The sequence below is a fragment of the Culex pipiens genome, chromosome 2 (genome assembly GCF_016801865.2).
Source record: "Culex pipiens pallens isolate TS chromosome 2, TS_CPP_V2, whole genome shotgun sequence".
In the NCBI taxonomy this organism is placed as follows: domain Eukaryota; kingdom Metazoa; phylum Arthropoda; class Insecta; order Diptera; family Culicidae; genus Culex; species Culex pipiens.
In genome coordinates, this window is record NC_068938.1 from 200,277,001 (window position 1) to 200,302,638 (window position 25,638).

General features: G+C 40.3%; 4 protein-coding genes across 4 annotated transcripts; 2 read left to right on the plus strand and 2 right to left on the minus strand.

Moving 5' to 3' along the window:
- Positions 1-122: 122 nt before the first annotated feature.
- On the plus strand, positions 123-2,514 carry LOC120419174 (ankyrin repeat domain-containing protein 26). Its single transcript, XM_039581827.2, has 2 exons — positions 123-320; positions 380-2,514. Exons 1-2 carry the CDS (start codon positions 164-166, stop codon positions 2,491-2,493), a joined length of 2,271 nt encoding a protein of 756 aa, XP_039437761.1. The 5' UTR covers positions 123-163; the 3' UTR covers positions 2,494-2,514.
- An 877-nt stretch (positions 2,515-3,391) lies between these two features.
- On the minus strand, positions 3,392-4,016 carry LOC120419170 (cytochrome c oxidase assembly factor 5). The gene is made up of 3 exons (XM_039581823.2): positions 3,803-4,016; positions 3,635-3,736; positions 3,392-3,562 (listed from the first exon to the last, which is right to left on the minus strand). The coding sequence occupies exons 1-3, from the start codon at positions 3,905-3,907 to the stop codon at positions 3,521-3,523; spliced, it is 249 nt and encodes an 82-aa protein (XP_039437757.1). The 5' UTR covers positions 3,908-4,016; the 3' UTR covers positions 3,392-3,520.
- Positions 4,017-4,159: 143 nt separating this feature from the next.
- On the plus strand, positions 4,160-7,665 carry LOC120419169 (probable cysteine--tRNA ligase, mitochondrial). Its single transcript, XM_039581821.2, has 2 exons — positions 4,160-4,273; positions 6,081-7,665. The coding sequence occupies exons 1-2, from the start codon at positions 4,265-4,267 to the stop codon at positions 7,626-7,628; spliced, it is 1,557 nt and encodes a 518-aa protein (XP_039437755.2). The 5' UTR covers positions 4,160-4,264; the 3' UTR covers positions 7,629-7,665.
- Positions 7,666-10,863: 3,198 nt separating this feature from the next.
- Positions 10,864-23,717, minus strand: LOC120419145 (proteasome-associated protein ECM29 homolog). The gene is made up of 7 exons (XM_039581779.2): positions 23,548-23,717; positions 23,054-23,417; positions 22,610-22,993; positions 19,201-19,464; positions 17,213-19,137; positions 13,495-13,678; positions 10,864-13,436 (listed from the first exon to the last, which is right to left on the minus strand). Exons 1-7 carry the CDS (start codon positions 23,573-23,575, stop codon positions 10,994-10,996), a joined length of 5,592 nt encoding a protein of 1,863 aa, XP_039437713.1. The 5' UTR covers positions 23,576-23,717; the 3' UTR covers positions 10,864-10,993.
- Between the last annotated feature and the right edge of the window lie 1,921 nt (positions 23,718-25,638).

Genomic DNA, 25,638 nt, shown 5'->3' on the forward strand with positions numbered 1-25,638 from the left:
TTGCGCGATGTCCTGTTTCCATGGCAACGATTGCAGTTGCTTACGCGCAAACAAATTAAGGCACAGTGCCGTGCATTGCGTAGGTTGTAAACATGCTTAACGTTAGGATAGTCATGTTTTAAAAAGTTTAAATTTAAGTTAAATTTTGTTCAAAACTGCCAACATGGATCACGGGAAGGACTTTTGCGACCTGGACGGCATAACGAACGCGGAGTTCCGCGACCAGATTAAACACTGGATCGAGGAGCAGGGAATCCACGCGAACCTGCAGCTGCAGATGAAGAAGGACCTGATTGATCAGATTAGTCGGACGGCTTTGGGTAGGTTTTCAAATTCATTTATTAGGTTATAAGAAGCTTAATTCAATCTTGCACCGCAGGTCGCAAGATCAACCTGAAGCTCCAGACGCACCACGGAATCGTCCTGTCCCCACTGGTCCTGGTCCTGAACACGCTCGTCGCCGAGTTCCTGTACGTCCAAAACTGCCACTACACCCTGTCGGTGTTCAGCAACGAGGTCCCGTTCAAGAACACGCTGCCCGACTTTACCAAATCCGCCCACTTCCGGTTGGATCGCGTCGAGCTGCGCGAAATCTTCGAGGCGCTCGGAATCGACCATCACGCGGGGCTGGTGGAGAAGTACGAGTCGAAAGGAAGCGAGGCTGGCAAGTCACTGCTGTACATCATCTTCAAGTCGATGCTGGCAGCGGTGAGGGGTTGTGAGGAGAGGATCAGGGGGTACAAGAAGGAGGAGTGTGATCGCGAGAAGACTAAGGGTATGCTGGACGGGTTGGAGGTCGAGCGGCTGCACAGGAACGTGGAGAAGCTACTGGTAAGGGTGCGAGTTGTGGGGAAGAGTATTGAAAAGCTGGAGGAAACACAGCGGAACAATGAGAATAATGTGGGAAATTGTGAGGAAGAAACGACATCGCTACGTGCTTGCACGGAGAATGTGGAAAAGTTCGTTGGAAGGCTGGAGACATGCTCGAAGACGTTCGAGGATCTGATCGTGAAGCTGCAAGCACAAGTGGAGGAGCAGACCAAAGATGAGAAGAAGGAAGTACCGGAGAAGGAAGTCAAACCGGAGCAAGAAGAGCAGAAGAAATCCTACACGGACTTTCTGAACGAACTCAAGACGACAGAGTACGGTAAAAAGTACGTGGCGAAGCTGCAGAAGCAGATCGTGAAGCTGATGGGAAAGGAAAAGGCACTGATCGAAGCCGCTTGTGAGAAGAAGCTGCACGAAGCCGAGCTGGAGTACAAGCGGAAGCTCGAATCGTACCTAAGCGATCGTGTCAGGGAGTTGTCGGTGCCACGGGAACGATCACCAAAGCTGACCGTCACAAAGAGTAGCGACGGAGAGGAGAGCGTGCACTTTATGAAGAAGATCGACGAGAAGCTGAATCAACTGTATCAGCACGAGCGAAACGTAGACGAGAAGCTGGTATCGCTGCGAGGTGATCTGCAGAAGCATGAACAGCGACAAAGCGCGTACTTCCAATCGCTCAAATCGGCGGAAACCAAGGAGAAGAAGCTGCTCGTGCTGCAAGATGTCGAGCGCCAACTCTTGTCAACGTTTGAGGATGAAACACAAGCCATAATCAGGAACGCAAAGGCGACGATCGATCGGTTGGAGGGTGAAAGCGACAAGATCAACCGCTCGTTCCAGCAGTATCTGCACAAGCAGCGCGAGGACAAGCGGAAGCTGAACGACGAAAAGATCGAAATTTGGCAGCGGTACAACGACGAGAAACTGGAGCTGAACCAGCGCGAGCTGATGGCGACGAAGGGAGACGTCTCGGTGGAGGTTCCGATCGTGCACGAACGTTACGCGCCACACCGGGAAAGCTTCCCGGATCCGGCGCAGTTCGAGAATCCCTTCCGCAACTTTGATCCGCACAAGTACTTGAGGAGACCGAAGGTCTGCAACGTGGTACTGGAAACTGCCAAAGACGTGGTTGACGTGGCGGTGAACACCTCAATCGAACCAGTAATACCGAAAGAAGTCCAACCTGTCGACCCCAAGCTGAGCGACCTGCTGGCAAAAGACACGCTCAACCTGAAGCGGAGCATCGAGGAGAACCTTCAAAAGCTAGACCAGATGAGCAAGACGTACTCAAAGTCGACCTCGTCATCCAGTGGAACCGCTGCGCCAGCAGCGGACAAGCAGGGAACCTACAACGTAGACAAAAGTCTGGACGATTTGTCCAGCATCGTAGAGATTGAAGTTGCCGAAGGGAACGACAAGGCAGCTCCGGATCTGGACAGCACCAAAGAGTTGCTGGAGTTTGCGCGAAAGAACTTCTCTGGTGAGAAGGAGACACCAGCGAAGAAGGATTCGCTGGATTTGGGATCGCTCGGATCGCTGAGCGATCTGGACGTGAGTGAGGACGGAAGTGGGTCGAATCACGGCGGCAAGCAGGACAGCTTGGGTGACATTGTGGAGCAGATTTCCACGGGGAAGCGATCGCTGTCGGATGGCAGCTGGAATTGAACAGGGAATAAAGATAGTGTTTATGCCAAAAAATGTTGTTTTAATTCTTAGAACATTCCGAACACGTCAAGATCATTCGGTATTCGGCAGAATTGCAAAAGGCAGAAAAAGGATCAATCGGCAAAAATTTATTCAAAGATGAGTAAAAAGGCAGAAAAATGTCAAGGCAGAAAATTAGTTGGGCAGAAATTTTAATTTGGCAGAAAAGTCAATCTGCCAAAAAGCGTAAGGCATGGTTTTAATTCTTAGAACATTCCGAACACGCCAAGATCACGTTCGTTCGGCAGAAAACTGAGGCAGAAAAATGTATTCGGCAGAATTGCAAAAGGCAAAAAAAGGATCAATCGGCAAAAATTTATTCGGAGATGGGTAGGCAGAAGGCAGAAAAATGCAAAGTGTTAAGGCAGAAAATTAGTTGGGCAGAAATTTTAATTTGGCAGAAAAGTCAATCTGCCAAAAGCGTAAGGCATGGTGATGCCTTTTTTGATGAAAAAATGTTTCGTCATAAAGGCTACCTGGGAAAATTAACATTTAATCCAGGTTTTTAAGCGAAGATGGCGTTCGAATGGTGAACGTTCGAGATTTCAAAATCGCGCAGTAGCACCAACATTCAAAACAAAAATGTGGCGGTCATGCCATGGCACACTTTTTTCGCAATGTTGGTACCACTGCGTGATTTTGACATTTCGGACGTTCACCATTCGAACGCCATTTTCGCATAAAAATCTGGATAGGTCAAATGCAACAATAGGCGTTTGAATCATGATTACTTCCCTTGATTTCGTATTGTAATGGGACACGCTAACTGTGTTGCTACAAGTTCGAACAATTTTAAAAACATAATAAAGAAACCATTAATTATTGAAGGAGAAAGGATGTCATTTAACAAATATGGAAATTCTATTTTCATACTCTTGTTATATTTAATGTTAATCTAAACAAAACAAATCCTACCTCTTACAAGTACTGTAAATAAGATACCGAGTAATAGTCGATTCCAGAACCATTTTACTTCTTGGCCTTCTGTTCAGTATCCCTTTCGTCCTCGGAAACGCTGCCGATTATCCAGCTAGGTAGATTCAAAGTTCAACGTAAGATCTCAAATTCCTACTCAAAATTCACATCCAATCCCAAAACTCACCAGCGACCGCTTGCACTCGAAGAAGGTGTTCCGCAGCGCGTGACACTCGTCCGGAACCGACCCGTCCGTTCGGCTCAGACACTCCCGGGGAAGTTTGTGTTCCTAAAACAGATGAAATTTTTATGAAAAACCCTAATCTAATCTACACAGCGTGATTCTGAATGCTACCTTCTTGCAGCAATCGCTCTGCAGCAGGCACATTTTCAGATCGGCCCGCACCCGGGCACAGGCCGTTTCGTCCGCCAGCTGCTGGGTTCCCTCGTAGCGCATCATCTTCGAAAGGGTTTCACAACAAACTGCGTTGCACAAAATACAAACTTAATTTGGGAATAAACTCTTTCGTAAACAGAAGAAAGATCTTGGTTGCTGACCGGTTGCGGATTTTGTTGCACAATTTGTTGTGACTTTTACGTTGTACGAAATGTCACTTTTTCTATGTTTGTTTTTGTTCGTCTCTTTGGGGAACTTATTCTGACAGTTCTCGCTGTCAGAAGCAGATGTTTTGTGTTTACTTCTTGACTGAAAGAATCAGTGATTGAAATTTTTAGCTGAAGATGCGTTGTTTCAATAACTGATTAAAAGTTTTGTTTTGTGATAAGAACGCAGTGCATTTACTCAAGTTATACAAAAATGAGAATGGTGAGTAAATTGTGTATTCCTTATTCCAGCAAAAATTATTTAGTTTTTCCGAACAAGTCTTCATACAAATTAGAGGGTTGGTCATATTTACAAAATTGGTATTATAACATGTGAATATTCAAAAATCTGTAATTTAGGAAGACATTTTCTGATCGATTTGGTGTCTTCGATAAAGTTGTAGGTTATGATTAGGGACCATCTACAAACTACGTGGATACTTTTTCGGAAATCTCAACCCCCCCATCGCGGACAATTGGGTACTAAAGCCCTATGTCAATTTTTATGTACAACGGTAAAAAACACGATTAAAAACCATTTCTCATCACTTTTTTTTAATTTTAATGCAATTTTTTTTTAACAAGACAACATTTTTTCGATGGATCAACTATGGTCCCCTTGGAACGAGCTGTCAAGTAGGAGCTTTTCTGTCAAGAAGGACCGCGAGGTTAATTTTTCAAAATTGATTTAAAAATCCATTTTAAACTCTTCGTGGTCGTACAAAGGGTCATTGTACTCAGAAAAATAAGCTTTATCGCTTTAAACAATAATATCAGCAATCTAAGCTTCATTTTAGGACCCAATTTCCGTACAAATAAAATCTTTTTTGTATGGAACGTGAGCAATAGCAAACCCCCCACCCCCCTCAAACTGTCCACGTCGTTTATGGATGGACCCTTACGACTTTTCAGAAAAATGTCCCTACATAATATGTTTTCGAAATTTTCTTTATTTTAGGGGATTGAAAAAATACTTTTTTGTACTAGAGTTTCAGATGGTGCCCAACCTGGTACCGAAGTCATGCCTATTTCTGAAAAAATATGTTTTTTTTAAATTCAAAAATATGGTCATATAAAATTTTGTAATTTGGTCCTAAAATGAAACTTAAATTTGTGATATTATTGTTCACAACGATACAGCTTATTTTTCTGAGTACAATGACCATTTCTACGACCGCAATGGATTTAAAATGGATTTTTAAATTAATTTTAAACAAATAACTTCGCAGCCATTCTTGACAGAAAAGGTCCTACTTGACAGCTCGTTCCAAGGGGACCATCCCAGTCACGAAATATTCTAGCAGAGCTGGTTCTGTCAGAATCCTGCTAGAATGGTGGAACATTTCTGCTAGAATTCTCTAAGAATATCCAGCTCTGTTAGAACAGAGCTAGAATCCTGCTAGTACGCCGTGACTGGGATACACTCAACCCCCGGTGGTTGGTCACTTTTTCGTTTGACACTTTTTTAGTTTGTACCCCGTTGGTTGGTCAAAGGTAAACTAAAAAGTGACGAACTGTCACTTTTTACACGGCGCTCATGCACACTATCAAAACAAACGTTTGATAGTGAGTGTGAACTCTGTGTAAAAGGGGTGTCAAACTAAATAGAGACCCCGTTCGTTTGACAACAGTTGGTGTCAAACCATCGGGGTTTGAGTGTAGTTGATCCATCAAAAAAATGTTGTCTAGCTATTTTTGTTTTTTGCATTAAAATAAAAAAAGTGATAAGAAATGGTTTTTAATCGTGTTTTTTACCGTTGTACATAAAAATTTAAATAGGGCTTTAGTACCCAAATTAGAATTCCATTTTTCGAATGAGTTCAACATTTATAAATAATTATAATTATATACATATCTCATAAACCGAGACTTGAAACAATTTTGACAGTTTTGACTTGTCCCAATTTAAATTTCCGGTTTGTACACCTCCTTGCCCTGATAAAAAGTCTGACTAACAGGATATCGTTGCCAAATAAAATTACAATTACAATTACAATTTTAATAAATTAAACTTTTTCACCCCTTTACAGACCATGCTGCCAAACCTGCGCCACATCCGGCAGTTCTGCTCGCGTTCACGCCTTCGCGAGTCACCACAGCAAATCCGCATTTTCTCATGCAAAGACCGCGCCAAAGTCCCACTCCAACTCGCCAGTGATCCCTCCTCCTTCGCATCGTTCTACACGTGCGGCCCCACCGTGTACGATTCGGCCCACATTGGCCACGCCAGCTGCTACGTCCGGCTGGACATTGTGCAGCGGATTTTGCGGGACCACTTCCGGTTGCGGCTGGTGAGTGCCATGAACATTACGGACATCGACGACAAGATCATCAAGCGAGCTGGTGAGGATGGCCGGTCCTGGCAGGACGTTTCCCGACGTTACGAGCAGGAGTTTTGGGGTGACCTGCAGCGGTTGAACGTGCGGCTGCCGGACATCCGGTTGCGAGTGACCGATCACATTCCGGCGATTGTGAGCTTCGTGGATACGTTGATTCGGGAGGGGTTTGCGTACAAATCGAGTGATCAGTCGGTTTACTTTGAGACTTCGAGGTATTCTCAGTACGGGAAGTTGCAGAACATTCCGGCGGCAGAGGAATCTGCGAGCGAGGGTAAGAAGAGTGCGGCAGATTTTGCCCTCTGGAAGGCGGCGAAGCCTGGAGAACCTTCTTGGGAATCTCCATTTGGTCCGGGTCGGCCTGGATGGCACATTGAGTGTTCAACGCTGGCCACGCAGATCTTCGGCAAACGGTTGGACTTCCACGCCGGCGGATTGGACCTCCGATTTCCGCACCACGAGAATGAAGAAGCACAGAGCTGTTGCTACCACGGAGTTCAGGATTGGGTGCAGCACTGGATTCATACCGGGCAGTTGCACCTGGAAGGTCAAACGGCCAAGATGTCCAAATCGCTGAAGAATACGATCAGCATTGGTGAGCTGCTGGAACGTTCGTCGGCGGACGAGTTCCGGATGCTGTGTCTGCTGTCGCACTACCGAAGTGCGATCGAGTTCGGCGATCAATCCATGACGGTGGCCACGAACGTGCTGCGAAAGTTCCACTCGTTCTTTGACGATTCGAAGGCTTACGTGGGTGGGGTAAAACCAGCTACCGCTATAGATTCTGGAGATCTTCAGAAAACCCTGCAAGAAATAGATCTGAAAATTGACGAGTTCCTGCGAAACGACTTCAACACTGCCAGCGCGATAACTTCCCTTGGAGATCTCGCCTCAGTCGTCCACAAATCGATCAACCAAAAACCCCCGGAAGCGGTGCAAGCTTCCGAGTCGGGAACAGTTCAAGCCGTAACCAACTACATCCGGGACAAGCTGAACCTATTTGGACTGGAATCGTTTAGCCAGAGTAGTAAGTCCGGAACCAACTCGAAAGGTCCCGACATTACTGGCCAAATTATTGACAGTGTGGTAAAGATTAGGAATTCTGTTCGAGGTCAAGCGATCGAGAGCAAAGATCGTCGATTGTTTGCCGTGTGTGACCAGATGCGGGATCAGCTGAAGCAGGCTGGAGTGGAGGTGAAGGATCATGGACGAAATTCGTCGTGGAGCTTTGCGAAGCGGTGAAGTTTATTAAATGCGGTTACTCAATAAAAGAGAATTTCAAAATTTTATTTACAGAATTTTCCTTTTTTTTCAAGATTTTTAATTTTTTATTTGAACGCTTTTGTGTGTAAAAAATAATTTAAAATTATCCTTGAGAGTCACATAAGTGCAGCGTTAATTCTTCAAGTACAGCCAAACCAACCAGGGTTGTAATCGATAAAATTATCGTCGATAATATTATCGTCTGACGATAACGATAATGGTTATCGTTCTCGTCGGGACGATAACGATAATGTATCGTTATCGTTATTTCGATAATTCTATTGGTGATAATCTTATGGCCTAGAATGAACGACAACTCATTTTTAAAATCTTTCTAAAATCGATTAATTAAATCATGTTAAATTTTCAATGATTTAACTAAAAAACATTTTTTTGAAAATGTAGTAAGTTTCAAAGTATAAATATGTATATATTATTTCACAAAATACAGTTTTTTTTTGAAGATATTCAAATTTCCATAATTTGCAATATGGGTATCAAACGAAGCGAAGCGAAATTTTGTATGCTTTTCGAAATCCATTAGAGTTTTTTTTCAAAATACTAAAATTTTCGCAAAATACCGTATTTTTCCAAAATACTCCAATTTTTAAAACATACTATATAGCTATCAAACGAAGCGAAATTGTGCATGCTTTTTCGCTTTATTAGAGTTTTTTTTAATTTATTTTTTTTACAAAATACCGTATTTTTTCAAAAGTACTCAAATTTTAAAAATTTGCAATATCGGTATCAAACGAATAAAATTTATCAGAGTTTTTTTTGAAAATAGTAAAATGTTTACCTGCTACCGTATTTTTTCGAAAATACTCAAATTTTCATAATATACAATATGGGTATCAAACGAAGCAAAATCTTGCATGCTTTTTCACTTTATTAGTTTTTTTTTAATTCTAAAATTTTCACAAAATACCGTTTTTTTTCGAAAGTACAAAATTTTTCAAAATTTGCAATATGGGTTTCAAACGAATTAAAATTTTGTATACTTTTTCAATTTATCAGTTTTTTTTTTAAATACAAAAAATTTCACGAACTACCGCATTTTTTAGAACATACTCAAATTTTCAAAATTTGCAATATGGGTGTCAAACGAATTAAAATGTTGTATGCTCTTTCATTTATCAAAGTTTTTTAACTACCGTATTTTTTCAAAAATATTCAAATTTTTAAAATATGCAATATGGGTATCAAACCAAGCGAAATTTTCATGCTTTTTCACTATATTTAAAAAAATACAGGTTCATGAACCCCCTAAATACAATTTTTGGAATTTTTAAGGCTTTTTTCAATATATTATTGGGAACCTAATAAGGCATCTTTTGCGCTACAGTTTAGGATGGTGCAAAATCGGTTACCAGTTTTGAAAACATAAAAATAATATCAAACAAAATTTCAAAAATTATTTTCAGATGCAAAATAAAATTCAAAATCAAAAATGGATTCTACATTTTTGATAAAGTTTGCTATTTTAAAATTTTAGGAATTTTAAGGGTATTTTTTCGGAAAGGGTTAATTTTTTAACAATTTAAGAGCGAGTCCACGAACAGGGCATACCCCTTTGTATGGGACGTCGTTTGGACCTCACCAATCTGCCTGAAATTTTCAGGGGTTGTTTGTACATATAAAACTAGCATCTGGCCAAAATATGAGTACTCTAGGTCAACGGGAAGTGGGGCAAATCGGGACACAAAGTTTGAAGGTTCAAAAACGTCAAAAATCTTAAAAAGGCTATAACTTAAGCAAAATTCAATTTAATTTCAAAATTCAAAATGCATCTGAAAGGGCTTAAAAAATGCAACAAAATGCAGGGAGAAGCATCCCAATTGGTTCAATCTAAAGGGAGTTATTGGCATTTTAGTGAAAAAATAGCATAATTTTCAAACTCAAATAAAAAAGTGTTCCATCCAGATATCAACTCGGTTCGACCTGCAGCTTGTAGGGGACAACTGGGACTACCATTTGAGACTGAGAACGCTTTGGGTAAGGCAGTTTAACGTATTAAATAGACACTTTTACTTTTAGTAAATTTTTTGGTTGTAAATTTTTGCTCGGGGGACCCCTAAGATCAAAATTTTCGGTGATAATTTCATCATATTCGTGTTCCTGAGACAATTTCACAATAGAAACATGCACAAAAATGTTTATTTTCATCCATTTCAACCTTTTAAAAAATGAAAGTTAAAAAAAAACTAAGAAGCTGCTTTTTTCTGGTGTCATCTAGTATCCTTGAAAACGAACTTGATTTTCAATAAATGTGAATCGAAGATTATTTTTTTACTTTTATTTTTTAAAGGGTTGAAATGGATGAAAATAAACATTTTTATGCATGTTTTCATTGTGAAATTGTCTCAGAAACACGAATATGATGAAATTATCACCGAAAATTTTGATCTTAGGGGTCCCCCGAGCAAAAATTTACAACCAAAAAATTTACTAAAAGTAAAAGTGTCTATTTAATACGTTAAACTGCCTTACCCAAAGCGTTCTCAGTCTCAAATGGTAGTCCCAGTTGTCCCCTACAAGCTGCAGGTCGAACCGAGTTGATATCTGGATGGAACACTTTTTTATTTGAGTTTGAAAATTATCCTATTTTTCACTAAAATGCCAATAACTCCCTTTAGATTGAACCAATTGGGATGCTTCTCCCTGCATTTTGTTGCATTTTTTAAGCCCTTTCAGATGTATTTTGAATTTTGAAATTAAATTGAATTTTGCCCAAGTTATAGCCTTTTTAAGATTTTTGACGTTTTTGAACCTTCAAACTTTGTGTCCCGATTTGCCCCACTTCCCGTTGACCTAGAGTGCCTATATTTGGGCCAGATGCTAGTTTTATATGTACAAACAATCCCTGAAAATTTCAGGCAGATTGGTGAGGTCGATGCGAGATGGGTATGCTTTGCTCGTGGACTCGCTCAAATACTTTATCAGGAAATTCCTTCTCAACATACAGATTTTGGAATATCTGCAAATTTGTATGGAGACTTTAAAAAAAACGAATGATGCAAAATGGCTTCCTTTGCAATGAGAATGTATGAAAAAAGCATAAACAAAAGTCGATTTGTGAAATCGTAGAGAATTACTCAGCTAAAAATAGTCCGAAACAAAGAAATAAGTGTTATTCTAATGGCATTTTAAGGGTTGTTGAAAACCCAGGGCTTTCTCAAACTTTCTACCTCAGCAAATTTCTTATTTGCAGAGTTATTTAAATGTTATTTATTTGAAATGTCGCAATAAATGATGCCATGATGCCATGCCATGTATGAAGAATTGAGAGTCACGCACACTGTTTTTAAGTAGAATCCCCCCACACACCACCTACCGTTCCTTTACTTCAACTTATCCTCAATGTCCTTCAACCGGCACTTGACCTCCGGCGCGGCATCCTTCTGCAGCTGCCCGGCAATCTGCTCGAACGTCTGCCGCACCATGGCCAGCTCCGGTCCCGCGCTCCCGCCGCCGTCCTTCGCCTTCAGCTTGTTGATCAGGATCAGCATAATGTTGAGCGCTTCCTTCTTGAGTCCGGTGTGCGGAATGCCAGCCACCTCGACGATCGCCGACAGCACAGTTTTGCAGATGTTTTCCAGGGTTTCCGCGCCTTCGGGGTCGCGTTTGGGCTTCTTTTCGCGGTTTTCTTCGACAGTGGAGGTGGCGGGGTCGTCGGGTTTGAGCAGGTAGAGGCGTTCGAGGAAGCGTCCGAGCGATTGGAGCAGGCAGATTTGGACCTGGCGGGTGTTGAGTTTGAGACATTGGACGCACTTTTCGACGAATTTAAGCTGGTAGCGCTTTTGCGTTTCGATGGATTGTTCGGGCCAGGCTTTGCCGAGCGTTTCGCAGACGGTTTCCTTGAGGTTGACAAAGATGAGCATTTTTTTGTTCTTTTCTTCGAGGGAGACGATTTCGGTTTCGTCCTTGTCGCCGCCGTCGGAGAGGTCCTGCTTGTCGAGCAGGTACCAAACCATGTTGTAGACCTCTTCGAAGCGATCCTCTTTGAGTTCTTCGAGGATGTTGCCGAGGGATTTGAGGGCGTGGGTTCGGTAGACGGGTTCGTCTTTGCGGCATTCCTTCATTACGGCGTCGATGATTCGGGTGTGGTGGTTGGTGTCTTTCTTGAGGTTCTTGCACAAGCTGGCAAGGGCTTGCAGGAGCTTGTCCTTGCCTTGGAAGGTTCGGCCTGAGACGTTGGTGAGCACCAGGTCGATCAGTTTGAAGCGAATTTCGTCGTCCAGGTTGGAGCTCAGCTTGGTGGCTAGCGTGTTGATGGCGCTTCCAGCTTGGGCCTTCAACAGCCAGGACGGGTCGTTGAGCTTGCTCTCGAGAATGTCCAGGATCGCTTGCAGGTTCATGCGGAGTCCGGCGTCTCCTGTGTTGATGTCGTTCCACAGTTCTTGCCACAGCTCGATCGTGGACTTGTTATCTTCTGTCAGTTCCTCGTGCATCGCGAAGAACATCAACGGCAGTACGTTTGCGGAGTAGTCTTTGAGAATTTCCTGGTGGCGCTTGTTGATCGACTGGATCGTCAGCGGAACGGCTCGATTGTTCTGCTGTTCAAAGTAGAGCTCTTGGAGTTTGGCAAACAGTCGTACGATCGATTGATCTTTTGCGGTTCCGATGAGGTGTCCGATCGCCGAAGCGAAATACCTCCGAACGGTCGCGTTACGATCGGACAATCCGGTGAAGCACGATCCCAAATACTTCCCGGTCAGCGGTTGCATCTCCGCGCCCAGCTGAATACTGACCAGGCAGATAAAGTGAGCGCAGGCGACCTTCGTCCCCAAATTCACCCCAGTCTTGAGTACGTCCAACACCGCCGGAGTCATCTTCTCCAGCGTCGGATAGTCAATGTGACGAATGCACTTGCTCAGCGTCTCCATCGTGTAATGCTGCTTGGCAGCTTCCGCTCGCATGGAATCGACCACCTCCTGCGTTCCGCTCTGTCCAGCCATCATCGTACTCAAATAAGACAACTTGGCCGAGTCCAACTCCCCCGTCGCTTGCAGCAAACACGGCACCAAACTCGTCAAATGTGGCAAGATCAACGACCCAGCCGAATCAATCAAATCCGACAGCGTCTTAATACTCAACTTCCGAATCTCCGCCACCGTATTCGTCACTCCACTCTCCAAAAACAACGGAATTATCGAACTCGACACGTTCAACCCGGACTTGCTGCGATCGCTGGAAGCCGCCACAACGCAAACCTTACTCAAAGCCGCCGCCGTTCCTTCCGCAGCCAACCTCGTCCCCTCGTGAATATCATCCATCACCCGGAACAACTGTCCCCACAAACACGCCAACTCCGGCTCCGGCACCCCGTCCGTCTCCATCGAATCCCCCTTCACCTCATCCGACCGCAACTTCAACCCCGCATTCCGCTTAATCAAATCCCGCACCGCCAAACAGCACGCAATCCGCGTTCGCCACTCCGGCGACGTCAAGTTCTTGCTCACGTCCTCCAAAATGTCCCAATAGTACGCCTCGACCGTCGCCTTCGAATCGCTCACCACCGAGTCCCAAATGCTGATCATCGAGTTCTGGATCTTCGGCGTCGGGTCGTACTTGTAGCGGAACAGCCGCGGCACGATCTTCCCCAGGTACGGCTCCATCTTCAGCTTCGCCGACTTGGAAATCGACTGCAGCCCGAACGCCGCCCCCAGCTTGCTGTTCCACGTGGCGTTGTGGTTCGCCAGCTGCATAAACTGGTAGATCATCTCCGGCTGGTTCAAATCCGACGCCAAACTGCACAGCTCCTTGTAGGTCGTCAGGTTGCCGCTGTAACCAAACCCACCATGAAGATCGCGTTGAAACACTCAAACTAGCAAAAACTCACCCAGTGGGAGCCTTCCCAAGTACGCCTTCCTCAAACAGCTTAGTGTCCTCGGTGACCTTCTGGACCTGGCGCCGGCCGCCGATCAGTTGATCGAGGAGCAGGTTCGACAGCTCCTCCTGGCTGTCGTTGCTCGAGATGGAGTACACGATGCCGAGGCCGCGCGAGGCCACGTCCTGGACCAGTTCTGGAAGGGTGGAAGAGAAGTGTTATATTTAGCAATATTTGTAAAATATTTCTGAAAATTGCTTTTATTCCGAAAACTCAAGGTCGTTAGAAATTTATCAACAGAAAAAGTCATAAAATATTTAAAAAGAAGAACAACCTGGCGATCTTTTTTTTTAAATTTACAATGCTTTTTATTAGAACTGATTCTAGACAGGATCACCAGAATATTTCAAGTAGTAATTTATCCGAAATGACCTTCAAACACCTATCCAACGACAAACATAAATGATTTCTGTAAGAACTTTTTATCGAATTGTACAACATCCGACCTTGGAAAAAATCAGTTTAGCCTTTAACCCTCTACAACCCAAACCCGCCTTTAGACGGGCTTCGATTTAAAAAATCGCCAAAAATCAATTTTTTAACTAATTTTTGATCTTTAAAAAGCATTGGAAAGAAGAACTCTTCAAATTTTAGAAAATGTATGCGTTGGAAGTTTTACTTGTTTTATGTGACTTTGCCAATGTTTTAAAAAATGACATTTTTTTAGAGGTCAACTTTGGCAGTGTTTTTTACTAACATTTCTTATATTTTAAGTAAAAAGAAGTATGCAGTAATTTTTCTAGTGCCCCAGACTACGCCTCTACGCATTTATTTACAATTTAAATGATAATGGTGCCATTTTGTAGCAGAAAATGTGAAAAACATGCAAAAAATTGAAAAAGTTACTGTTAAAACATGAAAAAATTAGATAGGCAAAATGTAATGATTGGTGGTAGTAGAGTAGGCCAAATACTACCAAAAACAAACGTAAACTAAACAAGATAAATGCAAATTAAAATACTAAAAATGAAACAAGAAATACATAAAACAAGAGAAGTAAAGTTTTTCGTAGAATAAAAGTTTCTCAAAATGACCCCCTGAACACGTGAAAAATAAAAAAAATCGAAAAAAAATTTGGGCAGTAGAGGGTTAATATTCCAATGCAGTGTTGCCAGATCTTCAAGAAATGCAATTTCAACAATTTATAAAAAAAAAATCATTAAAATTTACAACACTGTGCAGGGCTGCCAGATCTACGAGCCTTACGATCAATTACCAAAAGGTTTTAGTTACAGCCATCCGAATTTCTCAAAAATGTGGTTTCAGAAGTTATTGTCCTTAATGTGTACAACAAATTCTCTTTTTTTAAACATTCATAAAATTTCCATAAGAATCGATATCTCTTGACAGGGTAGACAGATATTAAAATTTTCAAAACGATGAAACAATACTTTGAGTTCCAAATTTATTATATTTCAAAAGAATATAATAAATAGAATCGATTCCCACTATCGGTTTTTGAAAATTTGACGTTTAGACCACTTTTCAAAAAAACAGTTTTAGTAAATGATTTTTGTATTTTTTTAGGAGAGACATACCATCCTGCATTTTTCGTCAGTCTTTTGGTAACATTTCCTCTTTGGCTATTTCCTCAAAAATTTTGAACGAAAAAAAATCGTGACATCACCTTTTAATTTAAGTTTTAGACTTAAAATCAAAAATCTCATAGATGTGGCGTGTATTTTTGTTTCAGTGTTTTTTTTTTCAGAAAGCCCGTCTTATTTCCTACAAGTTTGTCTTTGACCACTTTTTGATACGACGCAACGGCTTCGAGATACAGTAATTTTGAAATTACAAAACACAAAAATATTTAAATACCTTACGCCCTTCTCAAATGTTATTTTCGAGTACTATTGGCTCCATATATACAAAAATGGCTTATATAGGCCTAGGATAACATGTCTACAAAGTTTCATTGAAATCGGAGAGGGTCGGGTACAAAAGTACCAGAAAAAATCCTGATTTGAGCTGGGATTGCTCAATATTAGAATTTGCGAATTTAATAGTTCAAGAATTTAACAATTTTGTAATTTAGACACTTATATTTTGTTTACCGAATTTGATAAAGTTTACCGAAATTTCAACTACCGAACAGTTCGGTAGACTGAAAATTAACGAATTCATTAAAAACATATCAACATTCAGCAATGATGAAGTTCATTAATGTTCATCGTAGAACCGATATTCGGTAAAATGGTGTTCATTTTGACAGATGGTTTACCGATCTAATCTTTACCGATTTTTCAACTTCCGAATTCGATAAAAAAATCTTAGTGTGAATTTCAGTATTTAGGAATCTTAGGAATTTAGGAACCCAAGAATTTAAAAATTAAAGAATGTGGAAATTCAAGAATTTACGAATTCAAGAATTTAAGAATTCAAGAGTTAAAGAAATTCTGAATTTAATTATTCGATAATTTTAGAACTTAAATAAATATGTAATAATTAGAAATGAAATTTATTTATGTACATAGGAATTTAAGAATAAATAAATTTCAAATAAAAAAAATAAGAAATCAAAAATTTGAAAATGTAAAATTTAAGATTTTTTGAATTTAAAAGTTTCAAAATTTCTAAATGATAGAATTCAAAAATTTTAAATAAAAGAATCTAAAAGTTGAAAAAAATAGAATTTAATAATTAAAAAACTTAAGAATGTAATAATTTTGAAATTAAAGAATTTTCAAATTTGAGAATTTAAGACATGGAAAATTAAAAAGTCAAGAATATCAAAATTTAAAGTACTTAAGAATTTATAAATATCATTATTTATTTTTTTAGAAATCACGAATTTATGATTTAATGTTACAATTTAAGAAAGTAACATTTAAGAATTTCAAAATTCAGTTAAGTATTCAGGAATTAAAGAACGAATGAATTTTTTGATTCAGACAATAAAATTTTATAGCTTAAGAAATTTTCAAATTAATTAAAGTATATAGGAATTGAAGAATTAATTAATTTGAAAATTTAAAATAAATAAATCTATGAATTTAAGAATTTAAAAGTTTAAGAATGTAAGATTAGTAAAATTTAATAATTATATAAATAGAGAATTTAGGAAATCATAAATTTAAGAATTCAAGAATTCATATTTAAGAATTTCAATATTTCTAAATTTAAGTATTTAGAGTTTATAAAGTTAATTCAAATATTCAGGAACCAAAAATTTTTAAAATGAGGATCTCAGAATTTAAAAAAATATGAATTAAAAAGTTTAACAATTTTAAAATTTATTTATTTAAAAAAATTGAATTTTAGGAATTTTAAAATTGAAGATTTCAAGAATATAATCAAGAATTTTATTATTTTAGAGTTTATTAATTTAATTCAAATATTTAAGAATCAAAAATGTAAAAATTGAGGATCTAAGAATTTAAAAATTTATGAATTACAAAATTTTACAACTTATATAGTTAAATTGAAAATTTTAGGAGTTAAAAATTTAAGGATTTCAAGAATATAAGAATTAAAAAAAATAGGAATTTATGAATTATGGCGCATGTGTCCTTCTTGGCTCCTCTGGTACCGCTACCTATCACTAGGCTGAATTCCAAATTTTAGCTCGATCTGACCACGGAATTTCCTTCATAAGCCCTTGAACGTTGTATTTGAAACAGGAAAATAATAATTCCCGAAAAGAAAAATTGGACACTAGAAAAACACTCACCATTATCCTCGGACAGCAAATCGGTAAACGCCAGCTGCAGAATCTGCCTCTTCTCCACCACGGTCCTCCTCTTGCTACAGTTCTTCACGATCGCCATCAACCAAATCGCGCAAGCCTGCTTCAGATACGCGTGCGGCTCGTTCACCTTCTTGACCAGCTCAATCAGGAACCACTCCAACTCCTCGTCGCTCACATTCCCCTGCGAGTCCTGATCCGCTTGGCGTTCCCCACTCGATACTCCTTGCAGCGTGTAGACCAGCGCTTGCCCCATTGCGATGTGTAGCGCCGGGTCCTTGGTCATCCGGAGCAGACCCAGGAAGCCGTCGAGGAGGCGGCGGGCGAAGAACTGCGGATCGCCGACTGCGAGATATCCGAGGCAATGGGCAACGTCTTCGCGGATTTTGGGTTTTGTGTGGGCGCTTTGGAGGAGGGTCATGAGGGATTTGAAGAGGGAGTCTTTTGTGGGGGATTCGCTTGCGTTGGTTTCCATCTGTTCGTCGGGCTTTGGGGGTGAAGGTTCGAGGGGGAGTTGGGAGGTGGTTCCGATTAGACTGAGGCTTTTGATGGAGGCGGATTGGAGGAGGGACTGCTGGTCGTTGAGCAGGGAGATGAGGAGGTTGACGAGGGTTTTGAAGGTTTGCCAGTTGCGGAGTTCTGGGGTGAGGATGAGTTTGCGGTGGATGGCGTTTGCGGCGGCCATGATCGAGCCGTGGCGGTTTTCGAGGGATTTGTTGGTAAGGGCGAGGAGTTCCTTGATGTTGGATTCGAGCTCTTGCTCGTCGCTGTTGTACGCGAGGAGGACGCCGTAGACCTTGGCGATGAGGGCGCGGGTTGGTTCGGAGATCTCTTTGAGGGAAGAACTGAGCGTTGGTAGCAGGTCTTTGTTCTCCTTGGCTAGGATCTCAGGGATTCCGTTGACCAAGTCAAACAGACAGGTTAGTTCGGTGATACCCTTGCGAACAATGATCAACTTCCGGATCAACTCGTTGTACTTTCGGATGACCTCTTGGTTGCCGCTTTCCACGACGAATTTCTTCAGGAAGCCCGTCAGCTTGAGCAGTTCTTTGTCGTCGTTGGGATGCGTGTTGACGCCGGCGTTGAACAGCAAGCAGATTCGCAAATAGTCCAGCACTTCGATGTACGTGTCGAAGTTGTATGGCAGCTTGACCTTCCCGTACCCGGGACGATCCAGGATGGTCGCCGTTTTGCGCTCCGACTTGAGTGCCACGTACTCGACCATGTCCCGGAAGCAGGGCAGCACGATCCGTTTTGGTTCGTTGGTTGCGGAAAAGGGATTTTTCGGTTCCTTCTCCGCCGAATCTTCCTCGTAATCCTCAACCGAGATGATCTGGCCGTAGTTGATGTGATCCTTGCGGGACACCCCGTACAAGTACGTGGTCATCATCTCCCTCAGCTGAGAACTCTCGCCGCAGATGATCAGCAGCAGATACCGCGAGGGCACGTAGTAATCTGGGAAGCACGTGGTCAAGTACACCGACGCCACGTTCTGCACGATCGTCAGCTTGGACTCCGCCTTCTCGCCCAGCAATCCTAGCAGCAACATCTGGTTCGAGTTCGGCACGAACCTGCCACTTGCGACCAGCACCTGATCCGTTCCTCCCTCCTTCGGAACATCTCCACTGGCCTTCGGTTGCTTGCGCCAGTCGAAGGCCTGAGCCAGCGCAACCAACGCCTCACGGATTGCCGAGTGCAACTCGACCGGAGACTGCGACAGATGGTCAAAGTAGGACGCCACCAGCTGCACGTCCTGGTTGACCGTCGTCGGACACACGATCGCCAGCTGGGCCATCGCGTTGTACGCGGCGTTCTGCACCTCGTTGGGCTCCTCCGACTTGGGCCCGATCAGCTTGGAGATGCCGGTCAGCAAGACCTTAGACAGCTTGTTGATCAGATCCGGTTGACCACTGAAAGAAAGTCAACCAATACCTCCAAAAAACCTTTCAAAAGAGGACGTTCAAAGAACTCACTTGGTGATCAACTTGTCCGCAAACTGCAGAGCCAGCACCTTGCACTTCTGGTTGGTGTTCTCACCAAACAGCGCTTCGAAAATGACCTGAATGCCCTTGGCGGTGATGATGCCGTTGCCGCGACACTTGAGCAAATGCTGGAAAAGCTTCTGGCGCACCCGCGTGCTGACGGGGCTCGTCTTCCGGTCCGGGATCTTGGACCCATTGCCGGAGAACAGCGTGTACAGCGGGGATGACAACTTCGGGTCGGTCCAGTCGAGCGAGCTGTGAGGTGGGGAAATTTTGTAGATGTATTTAACCATCAGCTCCCCGAGAGCCCAAAAACTGAGATCTGAGATCTCTACCGCATAAAGGCTGGTACGAAGATCGAAAGGAACGCAACACTCCATATAAAACAATACGCCCAAGAAACGGTCAACTAAAGGGTCACGAAAAGATTGTTCTTATTGTTGGAAAGAAACAGCAACGGAAAGTGGCGTTTGACGTTCCTTCGCGCTGTGCTGGTCTGCAATTTATTATGATGAAAAAAAATTGTAATCGGATTTGCTTCCAAAAAAATCTGAATTTCAAATGAAGTAAACCAAAGCGAAAGCCTAACAACTATCCTATAATTTTTTGGCAGAAAAATTCCAAAATAAAAAACAATCTAAAACTAAAAAAAAAACGCAAAAATTTAGAAATTCGGAAACTAAGAAATTCAAAAATACAAATATCAAGAATAGATCAAATAAATTAAAAAAGATTAATTAACAAAAATCTAAAATTAAGAAAATAGCATAGCATAGCATTGGTGTCTACCCGTAGTTGCTACTCTGTTATTGACCAGGACCTCCAAGAATTGCTCCGTGGACAACAGATGAAGAGTAGGAACCAATCATCACCTCTTCGCAACTTTCAAATGTCCCTATCATGCTAGCCAATCACAGCGCCGGCCACGACCAGTGGTAAGACACGGGGGAAGTGGATAGGAATTTTAGTCCGATACTTGAGTGATGAAGACCGCTAAATCAGCTGCGTCTTCGACAAAGTATCACGTGAGGTTTGAGGGTGTTAGTAAGATGGGTGTGAAGCCAGGATTCACCGTGGTAAGTGATGCGGCCGGTCAAATCTATTTATAGTCCTTAATTCTTCGTATGTTCTTTGATTCATTTTTAGAAGCTTTCCAATTCGGTTCACCAAGCTTTTTGTGGTGAATTCTGGTCGTGTTGAAAGTTCAATATTCGCCTAACAATTATGCAACCAGTGTCCTTGAATTCAACTTGCATTCAATATTGCATTTTCCTGTTCTTAGGTTCACATAGATTCCAATCGAGTTTCTTGGATTCTTATAGCATTCTTAACCTTCGGGAAGTCGCGTGTTTTCGCCTTTGTTACAAGTGCCCTTACAAACTGTGTACAAAGTACACGTACGCGACCTCCGGTGGGTTAATCCTTTTAGACAACTAAGCTTCGATGGTCTGGTGGTTAGCATTTTTGTCTGCTGACCCAAAGTACGGGGGATCGAACCCCGCCGCGAGCTAATGAATTTTTCGTTCATATTCAAGTGTTCAGAATTATTCCTTCTTTCCATAATTTCTCGATAGGGGCAGATGGGAATCGAACCCAGAACCTTCCGCTTACAAAGCGAACAGCGTAACCATTCAGCCACGCCTACCCCTTAAAAATCTAAAATTAAGAAAATAAAAAAAAACAAATAAACAAAAATTCTAAATAAATAAAATCGCAAAATCAAAGCTTAAAGAAACCAAAAAATTTAAAAAATATAAATTCAATATTTATAAAATCAAAGAAATAAAAAATTTAAAAATTCTAAAATTTCAAAAATTTCACGTTTTCAAATTCTCAAAAAATCAGCACAGAAATAATAAAATTTTAAAATTCAAGAGTCAAATATTAAAATTTTCTAAAATCAAAAATACAAAAAGTTAAAAAAAATAAATCCAAAAAGTTTTAAAAAATAATTAAAAAAAAAAATTAAAAGCTCAAGAATTCAAAAAAAACTGAATTTCAGATATCAAAAATTGAATCTAAAAGTCAAAATAAAAACATTTTGAAAATTTAAAAGTACAGAACATCTCAAATTTAAATATTAAATAATGCTACAATTAAAAAATTCAAAGCAATTATAATTTAAAAAAAAAGATATTGGACGAATAAAAAAAAACCCAAAAACAAAAAAAAATCAGAAATCTCAGAATTTGAAAAAAAAAAACAATTCGAACGCTATGGTCCGACTTCCTCGTCAAAATTTTCAATCCAAACAAGAAATTTTGGTTTTTCTAAAAAAAAAATGGGTTCCTACCTTAAATATGACTCCAAAAATGACAGTTTTATTTTGTGATTTGAAATGGCAGCAAGCAAAAATGGCGGCATACAAGAATTTATAAGTTGATGAAGATAAAAATTTAACAATTTAAGAAATAAGATTAAGAATTTGTGAATTTGAAAATCTAAGAATTTAAAAATTTAAGAATATAAGAATTGAAACATTTAGGAATTTAACAATTCAAGAATTTAAGAATTCAAGAATTTAAGAATTTAAGAATTTAAAAAATAAAAAATTTAAGAATTTAAGAATTTAAGAATTGAAGAATTGAAGAATTGAAGAATTGAAGAATTGAAGAATTGAAGAATTGAAGAATTGAAAAATTTAAGAATTTAAGAATTAAGAATTTAAGAATTTAAGAATTTAAGAATTTAAGAATTTAAGAATTTATGAATTTAAGAATTTAAGAATTTAAGAATTTAAGAATTTAAGAATTTAAGAATTTAAGAATTTAAGAATTTAAGAATTTAAGAATTTAAGAATTTAAGAATTTAAGAATTTATGAATTTGAGTATTTGTGTATTTAAGAATTTAAGTATTTGTGTATTTAAGAATTTAAGAATTTAAGAATTTAAGAATTTGAGTATTTGTGTATTTAAGAATTTAAGTATTTGTGTATTTAAGAATTTATGTTTTTTCGAATTAGGAAATTCAAGGATTTTTGAATTAAGAAATTTTAGGATGAGGATTTAAGAATTAAAGGATTTAAAATTTAAAAATTTAGATTTTTGATAGTTTTTAATTCCAGAATTTAAAAATTTTAGGATTTCAAGGTCTAAAAACTTATAATTCAAAATTATAGTTTTTCGTATTTTTAAATTTTATTTTTTAAATTCTTTTATTTTTGATTTTTTTTTGTTACGAAAAGAATGCGCAACTTTTCCTTGCCGCGTTCATCCCAATCTTCGTACTTAGCTAGAAACTCTTGAAGGACTTCGCCGATTACGCCGAAGATTTCTTGCAGCGAGGAGTACGATGTTCAGTTTAGTTCGAGAGGTGTGTTTCACCGCATTTTACGCAGCGTGGCTGGTGTTGCAATTACATGTTACTGAAATTAAACAAAACCAACCCAAAATTACTCACGAGCAAATCTTGTTCAGCTCCACGATGGCCGGCGTCGCCACCGAGAACCTCGTATCCGCCGAAGCCACAATCAGGTGGGCGAGCGTTTCCGGCTCGGAGAAGATTCCTCCGCACAAAAAGCGCACGATGCCCTTCTTCAGCTGTTCCAGATCTTCCGCCTTCAGGTGTTCGCTGGCGACCCGCTTGAACGAGTACGTGCTCATGCCGGGCGGGACCTCACCGTCCTGAGTTGTTCCGTACGGGAGCAGCAGAACGTCCATCAGAATCGACAGGAATTGCGTCTTGGTGTGGGGCTTGCCGGAGAGCCCGAGCAGTTCCGAGCGACTGTCCGGATTTTCTGGGATCTTGATTTCGCCCAGCAGGGGAAGGACCAACATAAGGATTCTGAGAAAGATTGAATTTGTTTTACTAATATCAATTTCTTACTGTTTCACTGCAACTTACTTGTCCTGATGCGGTTCCGGCTTGCCCTCCACGCAGTTCATCAGCGACGGCACCAGCTCCGTCTGCTCCTCCACCGTCAACCGGGGAAAGCCCATCGTGATGTAGATGATGGCAAAGTTGATCAAAAACGACGAACTGCCCTTCTGGTACTGCTCCAACAGCGGCCCCAACGGCAGCTGGACCTGGTTCCGGCTCTTGAGCCGCTTGTTGACGTGGGTCAAAATCTCCATCACCTTCTTCCGGACGGCCTCGTGCGGTGACGTAATCTTGATCAGAACCGGCGTCAGGAACTTGGTCACCGTGTTCTGCAGCTGTTCGTCCGTGTCGGCACATCCGAGCCGCAGCAGGACGCGCTCCAGCAGTTCTAGGCATCGCGAAGGGAAGAAAACAAAACTCTTCGTCATCAAAAATGGGTTCCATCAAAATGCGCACCGTCATTCGAAAGAACGAAAAAACATTTCCTTAAATTAACCAACAAAACAAACTCAACTCACCCAATTCTTCAGCAGGATTCGATGCCATTGTAACGAAAGCCACGTTGTTCACAGAAATGCAAGCCAAAAACCTACAAAATCACTATTAAAACAAGCAACAGACGACCGATTGTTTCCACGGAAAATAAACACTGTTTTGTTTTTGTGTCCAGACGCGAACTGTCAAACGCCGGAGCCGAAGCATGAGCGGTGTGAAAAGGGCGAACAAAAGTAGGATCGACGGAAAAGTGGGGCAAAAGAGTGGTAAACAAACGAACAGGGGGTGATTCGAGAGAGAGAGATTTCAGGAAGGTATGAAGCGTACGTTGGCCAATAGAAGAAAAAAAAACAACAACAGGGTCCTAAAGCCCTAAGTAAATGTTTATGTACAACGATTAAAAACGCACTTTAAAACCATTTCTGATCACTTTTTGTTAAATATTTTAATGCAAAAAAAAGTAGACAAGACAACATTTTTTCGATGGATCAACTATGGTCCCCTTGGAAAGAGCTGTCAAGTAGAACCTTTTCTGTCAAAAAGGACCGTGAGGTTAATTTTTCAAAATTGATTTAAAAATCCATTTTAAACTCTTTGTGGTCGTTCAAAGGGTCATTGTACTCAGAAAAATAAGCTCTATTGCTGTAAACAATGAAAAAAGCAATCTAAGCTTCATTTTAGGACCCAACTCTTGAGTATTTTTGAAAAGGTCCTAAAAAATATTGTTTTTCATAAAGTTTTACTGAATTTTCATCTACACTCAGACCCCGGTGGTTGGTCACTTTTTCGTTTGACACTTTTTTAGTTTGTACCCCGTTGGTTGGTCAAAGTCAAACTAAAAAAGTGACGAACTGTCACTTTTTACACGGCGCTCACGCACACTATCAAAACACACGTTTGGTAGTGTGTGTGAACTCCGTGTAAAAGGGGTGTCAAACTAAAAAGTGTCCCCGTTTGTTTGACAACAGTTGGTGTCAAACCATCGGGGTTTGAGTGTACTGAAATTTCAATAAACGATTCAGTGATTTAGATATTACTGAATTCTCAGTTAAGGCTGATATGCAGATCGGAAGGAACGCAAAACTCCATATAAAAAACGCCCAAGAAACGGTCAAGGAAAGGGTCACGAAAAGTTTTTCTTAAGCGGTACGCAGCTGAAAAGGAACAGAAACGGAAAGTGGCGTTTGACGTTTCTTCACGCGATGCTTGTTTGTAATATGTTTTGATGAAAAAATCAAAGAATTTGAACTTGACTTTTTGAATGCGACTGAAAGTTACAAACATTTTAATAATTTTATATTCGTTAGAATAATAGAAAATCCCGGCGAATCTCAAAATGCAGAAACTTGAAATTACATGGGCAGATCGAGGGGCAGATTTAGTTTGTTGGTCGAAGAGGAGTAAAAACTAGAAGTTGTTTTTATTGCTGTAGGCCCACGTGTCGCCAACTATTGCTAGTACAAACCAGCAACCGTTGGATTTTGAGTTCACTGCACTGTCCGATTAATCCACCCTGGCGGGAACGAAATGAAATAAACCGGAGTGAAAATAAACTTGACAATAATCATACAAATATCTATTTTCTTACTGAAAAATTCGATGATAATCTGATATTCGACAATACAAATGAATCAAGAATAAAAATTCGAAAATATTGAAAAACAAACATTTCAGAAATTTCAAATAACAAAAAAAAATATGAAGGAAATTCCAACCATTTTTAAAATCTTTATTTTGAAAATTCAAAAAAATGCAGGTTTGACAAAAATAATAATATTAAAGTCGAGATTATAGAATTTATAAATTCAATAGCTCGAAAAATTTAAAATTTGAGACCTGAAAAATTTCAGAAATTACAGGTCAAAATTTCAAAAATTTCAAAAATCTGAAATAAAGAAGTTCGAAAACACATATTTACGAAAAACCCGAAATTGGTTACTAAAGCCTTATGTAAATTTTTATGTACAACGGTAAAAAACACGGTTAAAAACCATTTGTGATCACTTTTTTTTCATTTTTACTCAAAAAAAAAATTTGACAAGACAACATTTTTTCGATGGATCAACTATGGTCCCCTTGGAACGAGCTGTCAAGTAGGAGCTTTTCTGTCAAGA

What these genes read in the sequence shown, in the direction of transcription:
- LOC120419174 (XM_039581827.2), top strand. Translation starts at nt 164, where the DNA reads ATGGATCACGGGAAGGACTTTTGCGACCTGGACGGCATAACGAACGCG. An exon ending in GATTAGTCGGACGGCTTTGG is followed by an intron (nt 321 to 379) that starts GTAGGTTTTCAA and finishes CTTGCACCGCAG; the next exon opens with GTCGCAAGATCAACCTGAAG.
- LOC120419145 (XM_039581779.2), bottom strand. Translation starts at nt 23,575, where the DNA reads ATGGCATCGAATCCTGCTGAAGAATTGG. An exon ending in GAGCTGAACAAGATTTGCTC is followed by an intron (nt 19,465 to 22,609) that starts GTGAGTAATTTT and finishes CCCACCTCACAG; the next exon opens with CTCGCTCGACTGGACCGACC. An exon ending in TTTGCTGTCCGAGGATAATG is followed by an intron (nt 13,679 to 17,212) that starts GTGAGTGTTTTT and finishes CCACCCTTCCAG; the next exon opens with AACTGGTCCAGGACGTGGCC.
- LOC120419170 (XM_039581823.2), bottom strand. Translation starts at nt 3,907, where the DNA reads ATGATGCGCTACGAGGGAACCCAGCAGCTGGCGGACGAAACGGCCTGT. An exon ending in AGAGCGATTGCTGCAAGAAG is followed by an intron (nt 3,737 to 3,802) that starts GTAGCATTCAGA and finishes CATCTGTTTTAG; the next exon opens with GAACACAAACTTCCCCGGGA. An exon ending in TCGAGTGCAAGCGGTCGCTG is followed by an intron (nt 3,563 to 3,634) that starts GTGAGTTTTGGG and finishes GAATCTACCTAG; the next exon opens with CTGGATAATCGGCAGCGTTT.